The sequence below is a fragment of the Drosophila persimilis genome, unplaced genomic scaffold, assembly GCF_003286085.1.
Source record: "Drosophila persimilis strain 14011-0111.01,24,50 unplaced genomic scaffold, DperRS2 tig00000191-arrow-pilon, whole genome shotgun sequence".
NCBI classification, from domain to species: Eukaryota; Metazoa; Arthropoda; class Insecta; order Diptera; family Drosophilidae; genus Drosophila; species Drosophila persimilis.
In genome coordinates this window covers 7,499,055-7,515,673 of record NW_020825298.1, presented here as the reverse complement: position 1 = coordinate 7,515,673, position 16,619 = coordinate 7,499,055, and the positions used below count along the sequence as shown (strand labels likewise).

The following is a 16,619-nucleotide window of genomic DNA, read 5'->3' as shown; positions in this document are numbered from 1 at the left end:
TCATGCACACAGACACCCAGAGAAATATATATAAATATGTAAACGACTGTATGCATGGTGGCAATGATATGGATGTTCTATAATACTCTCACCAGTTGGGGTACTATATAGTTTTGAGTGCACTAAAGCGTAAATATTCTTTATCAGAGCAGCTTTTCCACGTATCCATTAGCTCTTCCAGCGATATAAAATCTTTCAGTGAATGATGGAGAGAAGAGCCTTTCAATAGGGTATTCTAAGCTTCGCTTCTCCTAACCCTTGGCCTCCTCCTTCTCCTTGTTGTTGCTTTTGTCGTTGGTATTCCTGACCCTGCGCGCGCACTAAAAGTGAAAAGAATTCGGCTTGGGAGACAGCGGACACCAGAGGGAAATCCCAACTACGATGCGGTTGGGGCCTCCGTTTCGTTTCGCTTCGCATTTCTTTGGCTCCTCTGTCACTGTTATTGGAGCTCTTTCTGGGGGAGTAGCGCATGTGTAGGTCGTGTAGGAAAGTCCTGGCGGCCAGGCAGGCAGGCACGCAGGCAGGCAGGCAGGCGTCCTGGCGGCGTCATCTACTCCAAATCTCAGCCGAGTGCCGCAATTTTTGGCTATAAATACCAATGTCGGCACGCAGCTTCGCTTAAACTTACATTGTTATCCTAGTGTTCAGGACACAGCGTGTCCGACGGCGAGCGAGCGACAAGAACTTATTCAACTTATTCAGGACGTGACGTAGTTAACATCCTGCACGGGTATCCTGGTACACGGCAGTACCCCTCCGACGACTCATTCCTGCTCCTAAAAAAAACTGTGAGTCAGCGGGGTTGCAGGTGCAGCTGTACCAGTTGCTGCCACTGCCACTTGCCCCTTGTTTTTGGCGTCTGGCTTTGGGGCTGCTTCTGCTTTTGGTTTCAGTGTCAGTGTCATAATAATAAATTTTAAGCATTGTGTAATCCTCCAATCCTCCTTCAATTGAGCAAACATTCGCTGAATCGCAATTAAGGCGCAGCCAACAGCCAAAACAAAACGGGAATAAAATTTAATTAAATATTTTTCCAAGGAAGAAATAATTTTTAAAATGAATCGTAAACTTTTGGTGAATTACTGCGAATATTTCTTAATAAATGAAATACCTTTGTGAGGAATTTAAGCATTTATATGCAATTTTTCACCGGAAATTAAGGAAGACTTTTCTTCCAAATAAAGTTACCGCTTTTCTTCGAGTGTAACGCTTGAAAAATTTAAGAAATTTAAATAATTTTGAGGTTTTAATTACACAACTCTAAGAAATGCACAACTTTCAATTGAATACAGTGCGTTTCAGTGATTTAAGTTTGGGTAAAAAGAGATCTGTAAGTGTTTCTATACCTTATATTCGGAATCTTATATCTTTAAAGAGAATCCCAAACGCAGTATGAATGAAACATCATTCAAAAGAGGTATATCCCTCACTTTTCTAGTTCTCTATGATGATCACCTCTCCAATCTTATATCTATGAAACGCAATGCCTTCCCAAACTATTACTCAATACCATGGCATGCCATCTGTGGGATATTTTTCTGGTTTGACCCCACCTCAAAAGCCAAAAGCCTCCATTGCAATCCCAATTACGAGTCCTACAATTGCCCCCTCATCTGAGGAGCTATCACTCCTTCCCCCTCTCTTGTTGCAGCCACACCCAGACGACCGCAGCCACAAGAACGCCCACCCCTCCACCAACAGAAGACACCAACAATGAGGGCAGCAAGGAGCTCCCAAACGGGAACGGAGAGGGAGAGTGAGAGGTGCCTCATCATGGGAATGGGCCTGAATCTGAGGCAGGGGCACAGGTGGCTTGTATGGCTGCTGCTCCTGCTTTTGGCCATTCCCCCGCAGATGGTAGACGGCCGTTACCTGCCCACAAGGTCGCACGGCGACGATTTGGACAAGTTGCGTGAACTGATGCTGCAGGTGAGCCATGTACCATACCAAGCCATGCCATGACATGCCATTCGTAGCGGTAACTACAGTTAATACACTGAAGCCGAAGCTAAAGCTGTGGGAATGCACTGAAAGAAATTTCAATGTTCTACATTTTTACCCGCTACTCCGTCAGTATGGCGTCGAGGAAGAGTTTGTGGGTGAGAGAGAGAGAGAAAATGAGTAGCCACTGAGATTTCATTTGTTCCTTCTAGCTTTAATAATGATCCGATCTGACCCAGATAATGTCAATATCTGAATACCAATTATAAATCGACATAAAATTCGGAAAAGAAAAAAATCTACAAAGAAACTCTTCAAACTATTGTTGTAAAAAACGAAGGGTTTCATTTAGAATTATATTCTATTAAATTGATATGTTTTATTCAGAATAGTTCCCGTTTTCAATATTTGATTGAAATTTGTTCGAGTGTACATCTTTACATATGTGTGTTTGGTGCAGGGGGGTCTTCTGTGTCTGTGTCTGTGCATGCCCCCCGAAGTTCAGTTTTGTGCATTGGCATTTTTGGGCATCGGTGGTGCCACTGCTCTGCTGCTCTGCTGCTGTGCTGCTGTGTTGTCAATATAATTAACTAAATGAAAATGAAAATGAAAAGAGTGCCCATCGACACAGACAGACAGAGAGACAGAGACCCGAACGAAGCAACAACAAAGCGGGTTAAAGCGTGGTATTAAGTTGCAATTATGTCGCCAATTATTGAGGTTTTATTTTCGACTTGTTTTTGTTTTCGTTTTTCGAGATGGTTTGGTGCTTCTTTTCTTTTGCTTTTTTTGTTGGGTTCCGAGTGGAATTGAATGGAATGGATGGGTTGCGTCATCGGATGGTATATCATCGAGGTATAAGGTTACGGGTGTCCCTCTGTCCCTCCCTGGCGACTCCTGCTTATCGGAGACCCACTTTTGCCCCTCCTGCTGCTGCTGCAAACCATTTCAGAAATATTTTTACATATTTCGCAAGCCTCTTAAAGAGGGGTCTCTGGTCTGGTCTGGGGTCTGGTCTTCCCATGGAGAGGAGAAGCCTGCTCGGCTACAATCCCCCAACAATCTGTCGGCTTGGCCAACACTTTGGCTGCTTCTCATCTTTTGCACAATATTTTTGGAGACGCAGCGCCGCTGCTGCTGCTCTGCCACCGTCACTGCTGCTCTGCTGCTGCTGCTGCTGCTGTTATTTAATTTTTTCTTTTTTTCCGCGCAGTTTCCTGTTCTTTTTCGCAACCAAAACACAAAAATGCGGCTTAAATGGTTAACGGGGAGAGGGGGAGAAGGAGGAGTGTGTGCAGAGGAGCCCCACTTAAATAAATGTGGATGTGCAGCTGCAAACTGCCACAAAACAACCTGCAATCCGCAACCTGCAACTGTTTGCATGCTGCTGCACACAATCTGTAGCACTCAGAAACCCCTCTTTTTCTGAGTCATGGCCCACTGCGAATCGATAAATCGCTGACGTGCGACGCAGACAAAGACCAAGAGCAGACCAAGACCATACTTGGCCAAAAGCAACAGCAAATATCCACAAACTTGGCCAAAAGAAGCAGCAAATATCCACAAAAAGAAGGCAACAAAACTGTAGCAAAAAAAAAAGAAAAGGGAAATCAAATGTCAAATAGCAAATAATGACGATGACGTGGTCTGGGGTCTGGTCTGGTCTGCCGGTCTGCTGGCTGGCGTCTGCCGATGATGAAGGTTGACTTCTCTACGTCACATCGGAGACAAGACACGACAAATGGGGCAAGGGGGGCAAAAACCAACTGAGGAAAATGGAAAAACACTTGACACACAATAATGCATTGAACCTGAGAGACAAGAGACAACAGAGACCAAGAGTACTATAGACATCGTGACAAACATCGTGAGACAACAAACAAAGTTTAGCCTTTGGCTTATTGCCTGTGGCAGCCAGGATGTCAGAACATGTCAGAACAGAGCATGAGATGCTTAAGACTACTAGGGGATGAGTTGGTATAGTAGGGGATGGTCTCCCCCTCGAAGGGCAAGTCGAAAGGGAATTCCCCAAAGCAATGTCTGTGAGAGAAATGACAGTTTCATAATGCTCTTGAGTTATTAGATGGTTATTTTATTAGTTAATAAAGGCCAAGCTGGGAAAACTTTATAATTTTACAATTAGGGGTAAACATTTATGAACATTAAAGGTCACATTGCGGATGATTTATTTCAAGGAATTGAGGCAAAAAGGGTAGACACTTTTGTGTGTTTCTCAAGAAATTTCTTAGGAATTTATATTCAAAAACTAATACAATGAATCACGAAAGAAAAGACAAGATTAATATCGTAAAAGTTTTCGCCTTGGCAATTTCAAAAGTATTTCCACAACAATTTAATTGCAAAATTGATTCCAACACTTGTCACACTCGCACATTTTCCCCTGCCCCGAAACCCATCTAAAGTTATTACCCACAGATATCACCCCGTAGGCAGAGATACCCCCCTTTAACCGTGGATCAACTCAGAGACACCCCCGTCTTACCCATGGACTCCCCCTCCAAACCCCAAAGGCAGCTGTTTATTTGCTAACCATCTTCCATCTCCAGTTCCAATCCTTGGCCGAAAACCGAGAGGGAAACAGATGGAATGCACAGACGGACAGATATAGAGGCTGTGAAATGAAGGGACTGAGAGACACAACACAACGAAACACAACTCGAAAAGGAAATCACATAACTTTTCACTTAACGACAACTCTCAAATTAAACTGTCCAAAAAGTGCCAGACGATGAGGAGAGTCTTTAATAAAGACAGAGAGAGGGGGGAAACACCCAGCTGCTGCCACCCACCAACCCTAAGCATGCTCAACCCTCTGTGGAGATATGCCCCCCTCCGCCTGTTCCCTGTTGCAGAGTCATCATTGCTTCCTTATGTGCCGCCGCTCGACCATTAACCATTAGCGTTTTTAAAGGAGTCAAAAAGGAGGGGAAAACCTTCGAAAATAGTCGAAAAAAACAACCATCTACTGGTATTTCTGTTTTCCGTTTTTGATTTTTTTTTCGGCCTTTTTGAAATTAGCAATAATATAATTACTTGGCGCGAAATTGTTTTAGGTTTTTTCACACATCATCAACTCAACGGCAGCATCGCATCGCATCATTCGGCATTCGCGAAAGATACAAAAAGATACGCCAAAAGATGATCTTCTCTTCTTCTGCAGAGATGCGATGCGATGCGATGCGACGAGCGGTAGCCAGAAGAAAGAGGTTGTCGGATGGCTGTCGGTTGGCTGATAATTACACGACAATACCCCCCATTAACACATATTTTTCAGAGCTGATCATCAGAGAGGAGACATACCCCCCGCTGCCCCGTTCGTTACAGATAAAGTTCATTCAATTTAATGATGCGCCAAAAAATTTAAAAATTCAAAACAAAAAGACTCCGAAAATGAACGAAACAATTAAGACAAGACGAAGCCCAAAATACTCTTAAAGTTTCGAGGATAAACTTAATGAAAATATGAAATAATTTTATTTCTTTTAGTTACATAAAAAACACACAAAAAAGTTTTTGTAGAATACTTTATTTTATATCGAAAACAAAGGCTTGAAATGTAGACAATTGTTGGGCCTCAGAATGAGAACCTTGGGCAGTCTTTGAACATTTCGAATAAATTTTCGAAATTTTCATCTGCGAAAACGTAGAAATCCCAAACGCATCTATTGTTTGTTTTTATTCATATTATATTAATTCAAATATAGTTAAGAGTTTTTAAAATTTAAAATTTTTTGCACAAAGTAATATTTATATGTATAATATGAATATAAAATCAGGTACTATACGGGGCCTTTGAGGGTATACAAAATAAAACCTAAAAATAAACACGAAAAACCTGTGACGAACTTCCCACGTTGAATAAATGAAGATTTCAAAAGTTTTTTTTGAAATAACTGCCATAAGACACCATCAAAGACCCCCACCGCCCCTTGTGTGTCTCGGGGGGCGATCCGTGTTAACAACAGCAACTATACGATAATTATAACAACCATAACAACACTCCAACTCCAAGTTTAACTCTTTCCATCCATCTCTTTGCAGATCTTGGAGTTGAGCAATGAGGACCCACAGCAGCAGCAGCAGCAACAGCAGCAGCAGACGATGCCCCAACAACACCCACTTTTGCGTCTGCACAATGAGGCCAACAGCGGCAGCAGCAGCACGGCTGGTGGCAGCAGCAACGGCAACAATCCACGCGTATCCAACGGCAACTCGAATGCCGCCTGGCTCCAAAAACTAAGCGCCATGGGTGCCCTGGACGAGCTGGGCGGAGATGCCCCCCGTATGGGACCCAACTATGGACGCTATTAGAGGGGAATCTCAACAAGCACCTGACGACCTGACGACCACACGACACCACGACGACAATGGAATGGGTCTACCGGGGGGAGAATGTGGGGGGAAATGTTTTTGTGAATGAAACAGTTTTTGAATGGCAGAAGAATGGCAGAAAGGGGAGTCCGTGGGGCAGAGCACACTGTACATAGAAGTGGATGACGGCAGAGCACATCGTGTACAGAGAAGGAGATGGGGCAGGGAAGTACTACAGAAGAGGGCAGAGCTTAAGAGGAAATGGTCAAGGGATTACAGACCCCATGGCAACCCAAAAAAGGAAATGTGTGAAAATCTGTGAAAATGCATGAAAATGGGCAACTAAATGGAGTTAGGGAAACCCTTCAGAACCACTTGCTAATACTTGCAAGTATATTTAAGCCCTTATGAACCATTTGAATGGCTTTTGAGACATTTTCAACCATTTTATGCTAGTTTGCACCTTTTTTAAGGACCACTTTCCGGGTACTTTAAATCTTTCTGAAGTATTTTCACCATTTTCAACCTTTTTCAAACGTTTTTCACAATTCTAAAAAGCTTTGAGGATCTGTGAAGTATACTTTTAACATTTAAACATTCTGAAAGGTGATTTAAATATTTTATTTGTTTTAATTTTATTTCTGTTCCGTTTTGAAATACTGTTTGAAGAATTTTCCATACTTAAGCTATTTTTTAATGGTTTGAAAAACACTTTTGACAAATTGTTTAAGTAAAAGTAATTTTGTTTTAGCAATTTATTTTCATTTTTGAAATTAGGTATTTAAAAAAATTCTAAACACTTAAGAATCTCCTTCTAATGCCAAAAATGTTCTTTAAAAACCAAAACACTATTTTGTTTCAGATTAAACATGACTTCAGAGTATCCTTTTTCTCATAGGTCATATTAGTTATTATTCTCTTTACAACTTTTGAAAAAAAGACCACTTGAATGTTCTTCAGACAATCCTTTCTCAATGGCAGCAAAACATTCAACTATTCCCATAGCACTGCTCTCTGAAAACTTTGCCATTCGATTCCCATTCGTTTACAACACCTTTTCCCCTCACCCACCCTCCCCAGAAACCCAAAAGGTACACCCCCCAAAACGAATCAACACTCAAAGGTTTTTAAATGCGAAAGGCAACAGCTGATAAACACTGGTTTAAAACACAAAAACACACACGAAAAAACAAAAACAAAAAACGGAAAACAAAAAAAAATGAAAGGACAAATGCAGTTCCTATGCTAGAACAATAATTTTAAACTTTTTTGGGTAATCCCAAGGCGACAAAAAATGTACCTATGTACCTACCTACTATATATATATGTAGAACAATCCCTTAATCCCTCACAACAAATAAATACGAGTATTGTATTCCCCATTTATGGTCTAGGTTAAGAGCGGATTTTCAAGTTTGTTTTTTTCGCACACGCAGCCCCTAAAAAAAGAGACAAAAATTACTACAAAAAAAGAAGAAGAAGCAAAGTCAATTGTAAATATTTTACTGGAGTTTTAATGGGCCCCCAAGGCTAAGGCTGGAGTCGTGGGGCATATGAAGATATATATTTATAAATTATAGTACTCCCCAACTAACCTCCACTAAAACCGGAGCTCTGGGCCGGCCGTGTGACCTCCACACGAAGATGGGCCCCAAAACGAAAACTTTAATGGGATTTCATATAAAAGAGATATATATATATATATGTATACAATATATTATACAAGAGCGCAGGCCCCGTTTATACGCGATACTTATATACTGTATTATTACCTACTATTATTAATTATTATTATTGTTATATCTATATAAATGTACATTAAATTGTTGTTAACTCACGTGGCTTCGTGGCTATTACTTAAACAACAATAAAGAAATCATTTTCAATGCAGTCTTAACTAGATCTCTGCCCAAAGATACATACACATGTGTGTATCCATGGGATACGACCAAAGAGCCTTATGCAAGCACATCTCTTTCTTTTTCTGGTTGAAGATCTTTCGGGGAAAAGATTCCCATCTATCTCAATTCACTTTCACGTACTTCAAGTGCAACTCTTGACAAATTAAAGACTGAAAAGTGGCACCCACCAGAGGGAGAGGGAGAGAAAGATTCCCCCATCCCCATCCCCCAATTCCCATTCCAATAACCAATCCCTTCCCCTGTCAATGCGGAACCCATTAAGTACCTACTCGGCCACCAAGTGCCCATTCCGTTTGTGACTTTTGTATCTTTCATCTTTTGTAAAACGAAATCATAATTGTTTTGCCTCTTTATGTAAATATAATATCATTTAAATGGTGCTCTCTGTCGGTTTTGGCTCTGTGTTACATAAAGTCCACACACAGAAGAAAAGATACAATACAATACAATATATAATAATTAGTATTTTGCGCTCTGCCAAAGGTGTAGATGGCTGGCCCAGAGCAGAGCTGGAATCGGAGCTCAAGTTGTGGACTGGAGTGGAGTGGAGTGTGTCGTGGACCATGGAGAAAGCAGAAAGATGCCTTGTCGTTCGCTGATTATATGCCTCAGAATCGTTGTGGCATGGCAATGGCAGCAGCAGATTCATTAAAAATAGTGGCATAATTTGCTCATGCATATGGAGTAGGTTTGCCCCTGCCACTGCCCCTCCCTTTTCGGGGATGTGACAGTCATTTTGGGAAGTGCAAAAATTTATTGAAGAATGCAGCTACTGAAACAAACACAAATTGTTTTTAAATTTCCAAAAAATATTACAAATGTGGCAGGAAATATTGGAAATATTTTACGAAATATTCCGCCAACTCTATCTATGACAGATACCAGATCTTAGAAGTACAAACAGATTTCAAAGAGATATTTGAAGTATAACTATTATTATTATTCATCTATCTATTTATTAAATTTATTATAACTAAGTTTTTTAGATGGAGAATACAGCGAACTGTAATGAAGAACATTCCTCCAAATTATTTCTCTTTTTTTGAAATGTCTTTCAATGCATTCGTAGACGAATTAACGTATGCCATATTTTTCCTCCAGGAAGTTGAACTTTCAATCCATTTCTCTTTTGCAACCCAGAGCATGCTTCGATTTCCTCCAAAGAATGTCAAGGGTTGCCACATGAATTCATTTCGATATCCATTAGATATTTGCATATGCCTCAAGCCTGAAGATTTCCCCAGAGGATCCACTGCAACTGCAACTGCAACTAAAACTGAACCTGCACCTGTTCCACCTTGATGCATCCAGCATAATTTACTCAGCCACAGCCACACCACAAGCACAACAACAGCCACAGCCACAGCCATAGCCACACGATGATTATGATGATGATGAGGAGGTTGATTTTGAATGTGAAAGATGAGCGTTGAAAATTAAGGAAATGCAATCTGTTGCAGGAGGCACGAGACACCCACCGAAGATGAACAACAAAATCAACAAAAAAAGTTGCCATTTAGCCGACGGCATTATAAATGATGCCATCGAGGAAAAGTGACAGTCTCTTGGGACTGCCCGACTGTTGCACTATCATTGAGGTGGTATTGGTGTTGGTGGCTGTGGCTCCTCCGTTTGGCGCCGCTGGCCACACACTGATTATGCCATTTCATCAAATTCCGGCAGCAGATTGCTGCAGATTCGGTCCAGGAGTGGCGCCTTCCCCCCGCAGAGGATCGGAATCAGAGACGAATGCAAAATACAGACTCTGATTGCCATTTATAGATTATGTGCATAAATCTTTTCCCAATCCACTGCACAGGCCAGGCAGAGGGGGCCATGAACCTATGGAAAACATTACAAAATATTTTGCTAATCATAATTTGCTGTTTGTTTCCTCAGAAATTGTCATGCCCCAACGCCAAAAAGGGGTGTAAATTATTGCTACAAGAAAAAACATGAGAAAAAAATAAATTAAAGAGATTCCAAATTCAAAATATTGCAAAGAAAAAACATTAAATGAAATGTTTGTGGAGTTGCACGGCGCATTCGGGGAGTTCGGGAGCTCGGGAGATGGAAGGTTGCAGATGGGGGCAAATGCCCCAACAAACCCAACAACAAGAGCGTGAAGCTCATTATGATGGTTCGTGGCCAAAACGCGGACACCAATTACAACAGCAAACACAAGAGAATCGCTAGAGTTTGCAAGACTTGACCAATTTGATACCCTGGATAGTCAGGGGAAACCATTTGGGTTACGTTTATTATATTTAAAACTAAAATTCCTAAAGGTCCCATGACCTTCTGGTATGAAAACTCTACCTTTTTGAGTTTTTGCTATCTCTTTCTAGCGTTTGTCTCTCTGAGCGCCGTGAGAGAGTGGATGGTCCTTCCCACAGCGGACGACGTCATCTTATTAGCTTGGACACAGACAAATGTGGCGTGGTGATGCATTTTCAGGAATGCAATACACCCTCTTAGCTCTACAAATTCCAGGGTACACCGGCAAAACAGTACGCGTACTAACAGTAACAGTAACAGTAACAATAACAATAATAACAAACAGCACCCCATAACACAGAAAGAAGTTGAGTGAAAAAAACAAAAGACCGAAAGAGCATGAAGAAATGAAATAAAACCACACCAGACTCGAGTACCAATCCCCAGACCCCAATCTCCAGACCCCCATCTCTATCGCAGTCCCAGTCCAGAGCACAGGAACCCCGTCTACTGGCCACCCCCCTCCACTCGTTTAACTTCAGATGAGAGTGAATCCACATCCACATCCCACCATCCATTGAAATTGAAAGTGAATCGTGCTACACGATCCGACACGATACGATACGATACGACACGATCGGATTCAAGCAAAGCGTTCGTACAGCGAGCGCGTTGGTTGCGAAGCACCAGAAAACATTACGGATTGGTTTGGATTGAATCCTCTAAATGACCAAAAATAACTATGGATGTATGCAATCTCTATAACGAGAAAAACAAAAGAGTTGCGGAGGCAGGAGAGAGAAGTGGGAAACAGGAAAGGCTGCTGTTTTTTTGGGATTAATTCAATGGCGAAATACTCTTTGGGGAATACTACAATCGCTAGGAAATTAGCAATTCTTATGAAAAATATTATAAAATAAAGTACACAAACTATCTGTCTAGAAAATATTTATTTCTTAGCTTTATGTTGGTTTTTTCAACGGAAAACATTTCCACATAGGAAGCATAGCACTAACTTTTCCTGAAGCAAATGTATTACGAGATTGGATTTACGAGGCTATGGTTGGAAAGACTTGTTCATTTTATTCGAAATTTTTGCATTTCTCCAGTGAGAAAGACTTACTTAAACAAATTGGATATAGGTATGGTACATGTTAAGATCCATTGATGGCCTATTCGATTGGTTTCCAAACTTATTCTATTCTTTATGTTATATATTTTATACTATTATATAGGTTTTTTTCTAGATCAAAAAAGAACTTTTGTTTCTAGACCTATGATATCTGAAACTAAGATTAAACTCGTTTTTTTCGATAGTAGATGCGTCTGGTTACTACCCATTTGAAGTGTACTGATCGGATGAAACCCTATGCCATCTTTAATGATCTTGACCCCCTCCATAAAGAATCTAGGGTTCGCCTTGAACTGCATATGGAATCCACAGAGCGCCCTCTGTGCCAAAACAAACAACAAGGAGGCAGAGACGGAGGGAGAGAAAAAGGTAATTGAAAGAAGAAAAAAACCAAAAGCCGAAGAAACGGTCAGCAGGCGTCGCAGCTGCTGCTGCTGCCTCTGCTGCCGTCGCAGTCGCAGCTAGGAGTAACAGCGGCAGAGGCAGAGCAAACAGAGATGACTCTCTAACTGTGGCGCTGCCTGGAATTTCTTCATGGTTAAGCGCTGCCAAGCTCTTTGCCAACTGCTCAGCCAGCAGAGGAAGAGACAGCAGCCCGCAGACAGCTGTAACAGAGGCAGCACAGACGGCACCAGCAGAGGCAGCGACAGCGACAGCGACATTAACAACAGCAGCAGCAAAAGCTGCGTCGTGGTCTTGGTCGTTGCTGCCTTCTTCGTCGACGTCAACGTCGCCTTTATTTTTACTTAATTTTTATTTCACGCGCTGCGCCACTATAAAAGAAACTGCAACAATCGTTGTGGCATGCAGTAAGAGGTTCCGCGTCAAACGAACTCCAACTCCGACTATAAGCTCCAACATCCCCACAAGATCAGTGACAAAATCCGCAAACGCAAAACGCAACGAAACGAAACGCACCGAGAAACGGATATAATCGAAAACTTCCAGTAAAATGCAGTCCAGTTGTGTGGTACGTTTGATCCATCAACCAGCATCAGCATCAGAATCGGCTACGATCCTCAGTGGATCTGTGTGTCTGTGAATCTTCTTTCGACGGAATCTGACTTGGATCTGTGTGTAATCCATTGCTGTAATCAGAGCCGACAGGCAGATAACGAGACACTTTCGACTGGAATCTCAGTCTGCTCCACGATCGACTCGGATCTGATTGTGTGTGTGTCTCTGATCTTAAGCCTTCTCCGAGCTGGATCTGAGTCTCTTCCGACTTAGATCCCTGTAATCCCTAAATTTTGAGCTGTCTGCTCCTTCATTTAGCTTTTTGCTCATCCAAAATCCATTCAGTGTTCTAATTTGGTTTTTGTTCTGCAGTTAGTGATCGTCCTGGGCTTAGCCGCCTTGGTGGTGGCTCGTCCGGAGCCCCCACGTGACTCGTACAGTGCCCCGCCATCGAGCAGCTACCAGCCGAGTGGACCCAGCGGCGGATATGGAGCCCCTGCGCCTCAATACGGACCTCCCCAGCAGCCGCCGGTGGTGCATAAGCATGTGTACGTCCATGTCCCCCCACCAGAGCATGAGTACCAGGCACCCAGGTAAGAGATAAACAGAAAATCCGCCAATACTTTGAAGAGTCCTATTCGGGACTCTGTCTCCAAAAGCAGTAGAGATTGGGGTTATTAAATCCCTCAGAATTAGAGATGACCTATAAAAATTCCTACAAAAGTTCCATGATCTGTGAATATTTTTCTTAGATCAAAATTTACACATTTTTGGCAGACTTCTAGCTTTTTGTCTCCAAGAGATCTTGAATATTCTTCTAGAAGTTCATTGTAATAAAAAAAAAAGATAATAGAAAAAAGACCCTCTAAATCGAAAGACTTTTCCAAAGACAAGATTTAATATTGAATTAAGCTCTAGATTATCCAATCTTTAAACTTCAAAAATATATATAATATTCATGATGAATGGCAGCGAAGACCTGTTTAATATTCTATATAAGCAAACAAAGGCAAACAAAAGATAGAATATATTCATATTTAGGATCTTAAGACTTCTCTCTAAAATTTAGCTATATTTATATCACCAAATTTGCGAAGATTAGGATCAAAGATTTCAATAACTTTCTTCGGCTTCCAAAACCGGAAAGATCTTCATGGTACAGTTATGTTCAAAGAAAAACTTTATTACAAAAAGATTAAAGGAATAGGCAGAAAAATCTCCACTCCCAGCAAAACCATCAACCAGATACAGTTCCCTTTTAGTAGATTTAGGTATCATTGTTCAAAAAAAGATATGTGTTAATATTGCAATTACAAAAATTTCGAACAAATCATAGCCACATCACTGCCACTCCCACCCTTTCCCTTTTTTGCGCTTCCCTATGCAAACCCTTCATTAAAGTACATCTTGCGTGATGTGTGGGGGAGTGGGTCTCCAAACGATCTCGCGTTTACTTGCGGTGTTCCACTTATCCCACTGCCTGGAGGAGATTCACATTGTTATGGGCATATAATCCACGCCACTTATGCAGATTCTCTCACAATTCATCGCCCACTCCGATTATAATTGTGTTACAACAAGACAAATGTTGCAAGTATCTGGGAGGCATCTAATCATCCTAAGCCAGCGGAGAAAAGGGCTTTGTGCAACACACTTTTAGGGGTTTTTTTCAACCCATTCGAGGGCCCATTTTTAAGAAGGAAAGCCACAAAGTAAATCTTTCTCCAGTGCACTCTCTGGTTTTATGTAGACTTCTCTTTAGTTCCTAGCAGTCCTCACCAATTTTCTCTATTCCTCTCTGGTTTTCTCCAATGCCATTTTTGTGTCGTTTTTGGAGTCGAAAGCAATGTTAATTACCCCAAAAGCGGGTAATGATATCACGGCGCAGATCGCCAAACCGTGACTAAGATTGTTACCTAAGCTCCGTCTCTCCGTCTCTCTCTCGTGATATCTGTGGATTTTCCAAGTTAATTATCAGCCAAGTCCCTCAATTACCATAGTACCCATAGGGAGAGTACCACAGCACCAGAAGACACGGCCTTATGTAAGCCCTAATTGTGACAGTCGTTGTCATTATTATCATCTGATTACAGAAAAAACAGCAGCTGCACCATTTTTGGGGGTCACCATTTATGGGCAAAGACATTTGCATACTCGTCACTCATGCTCCTTTCTCCCTTTCTCTTTGTCTTTCTCCTTCTCTGTTTGCAGGAAACCTCTGTACGTGCCACCACCACAGAAGCACTACAAGATTGTGTTCATCAAGGCGCCATCCGCGCCCGCACCCACGGCACCCATCATTCCACAGTACCCGCAGAACGAGGAGAAGACTCTGGTCTATGTGCTGGTGAAGAAACCGGAGGAACAGCCCGAGATCATCATCCCGACGCCGGCGCCAACACAGCCCAGCAAGCCGGAGGTGTACTTCATCCGCTACAAGACCCAGAAGGAGGAGACCGGACCCTATCCCAACAGTGTTGCGCCCCCAGCACCGGAGTACGGTGCCCCGGCTGGACCACCAGCCCCGTCCGCTCCCAGCAGCTCCTACGGAGCACCATCGCACTAAGTGGAACCTCCCCGCACACAACCGAATCTCAACCCCAGCTCATGGCAATCCCATACACCATATCTATAATATTTTTGCTCTGGAAACGTCGAGGAACTCTCGACTTTAACGCGTGACAAAGTTTACTTACAAACAACGAAGGGACACCCCATACCATACCGTCCATCCTTTATTCTCATCCCATTTATTGTTGTTTCTTGTGTAATTTTTTACCTCTGAAGTTTGTTTCTACAAACCTATGTATGAGAACATTTCCCATCTAGGCTGTTTGTTTCAAATTGTTTGTTTAGTCTTAAGTGTTCTAGGTCTTTAAGCAAAAAGAAAGATGCGTTATACACACTCGATTCACACACACTGCGATCACTGCGAACTAGTTATCGATAGACGATACCGATACCGATGCTCGACTCATCGCAAATGCATTTTCCACTAGGCAAATCTACCAACAAACGAGAGAAGTTTCCACACATTGCTGCTGCTGTTGTTGTTTTGCACACAATTTTAATGAGTAATGAGAATGCGAGAGACAGAAATCGAATACAAAAAAATTACAACAAAAAAAGAAAGAAACGATAAATGATAATGATACTCAAGTATGATATATGTATATGATAGAAAACGATAACATCAATGGCTAAATAAACGTTTAACGAATTATCAGTATAAAAAACTTATCTCTGTTTTTTCGACATATACTTAGAGTTTATCTCAAGAGCTGGCATTTCAAACATACAAAAAAATAAATACGGAAACATCGTTCCTATAATAATTTTTCATAGTGGAAAACCTCTTTATAGTATCTTGCTATGATGCCCATACATATCAAATATATTTCGTCTTTTACATACTCCGTCTTGGAATCTTAGTGTCTCTATCCAGAAGAATATAGATCTATACATCCTTACAGATCTGTAAGAAGATTTTCGAGAAGATATTCTCACGAAAGACATGTTTTTCCAAGGATCATGAGGACTCTGGCTCTATACTCTATACAATATAGGGTCTATAACAGAAATAACTCTCTCAAACAGCAGCCATTTACGTGGCTTAATAAAATTAACAGGTTCATCTCCTCGCATTGCAAAAATAATGACAGACAGGTTAAAATCTTAAAATTCTTATTTTTCTTTTCATACAACATCTCGATTGTGTTTGGATTGTTTCTTATACTTAAATTTAAATTTTTCACCACATTTTAGTGTCCATATAAAATTCAATTTCAAATTGCAACGTTTCTGGCGTTGCCACCTCAAACGTATTTCCAAACCAGACCGACAGATGGAGCTTTTGGCCAAACTCCAAAACTGTAGCAGAAGCAGTGGCAGTGCTTCCCAAACTGCTTATCTCCTTTCACTTGGACTTAAGCTGCAGCAGGCTTTTGGCTTTGGCTTTTGGGCTTACATCAAATTTGATTTGTCTTATGCGGAAAAGCGCTTTTCGTTTAGCTCCCTTCCTGAATTTTTATGATAATTAGTTTAGCAGCATTTAAGTGGGTGTTAAAAAGTGAATAAAGTAGGTATCACTAAAACTGTTTATTTTCTTCCACCCACGA

At 41.5% G+C, this 16,619-nt stretch overlaps 2 protein-coding genes across 2 annotated transcripts; both read left to right on the top strand.

Annotated features, from left to right (window-relative positions):
* The first annotated feature begins 649 nt into the window (after nucleotides 1-649).
* Nucleotides 650-6,888, top strand: LOC6589186. Its single transcript, XM_002014974.2, has 3 exons — nucleotides 650-788; nucleotides 1,652-1,929; nucleotides 6,004-6,888. The coding sequence occupies exons 2-3, from the start codon at nucleotides 1,714-1,716 to the stop codon at nucleotides 6,271-6,273; spliced, it is 486 nt and encodes a 161-aa protein (XP_002015010.2). The 5' UTR covers nucleotides 650-788; nucleotides 1,652-1,713; the 3' UTR covers nucleotides 6,274-6,888.
* A 5,500-nt stretch (nucleotides 6,889-12,388) lies between these two features.
* On the top strand, nucleotides 12,389-15,694 carry LOC6589187 (proline-rich extensin-like protein EPR1). Its single transcript, XM_002014975.2, has 3 exons — nucleotides 12,389-12,514; nucleotides 12,874-13,094; nucleotides 14,713-15,694. Exons 1-3 carry the CDS (start codon nucleotides 12,497-12,499, stop codon nucleotides 15,065-15,067), a joined length of 594 nt encoding a protein of 197 aa, XP_002015011.1. The 5' UTR covers nucleotides 12,389-12,496; the 3' UTR covers nucleotides 15,068-15,694.
* Nucleotides 15,695-16,619: the final 925 nt, after the last annotated feature.

Coding starts and splice junctions, on each gene's coding strand:
- LOC6589186 (XM_002014974.2), top strand. CDS start 1,714: ATGAGGGCAGCAAGGAGCTCCCAAACGGGAACGGAGAGGGAGAGTGAG. Junction 1,930..6,003: donor TGCGTGAACTGATGCTGCAG/GTGAGCCATGTA, acceptor ATCTCTTTGCAG/ATCTTGGAGTTGAGCAATGA.
- LOC6589187 (XM_002014975.2), top strand. Junction 13,095..14,712: donor CATGAGTACCAGGCACCCAG/GTAAGAGATAAA, acceptor CTCTGTTTGCAG/GAAACCTCTGTACGTGCCAC.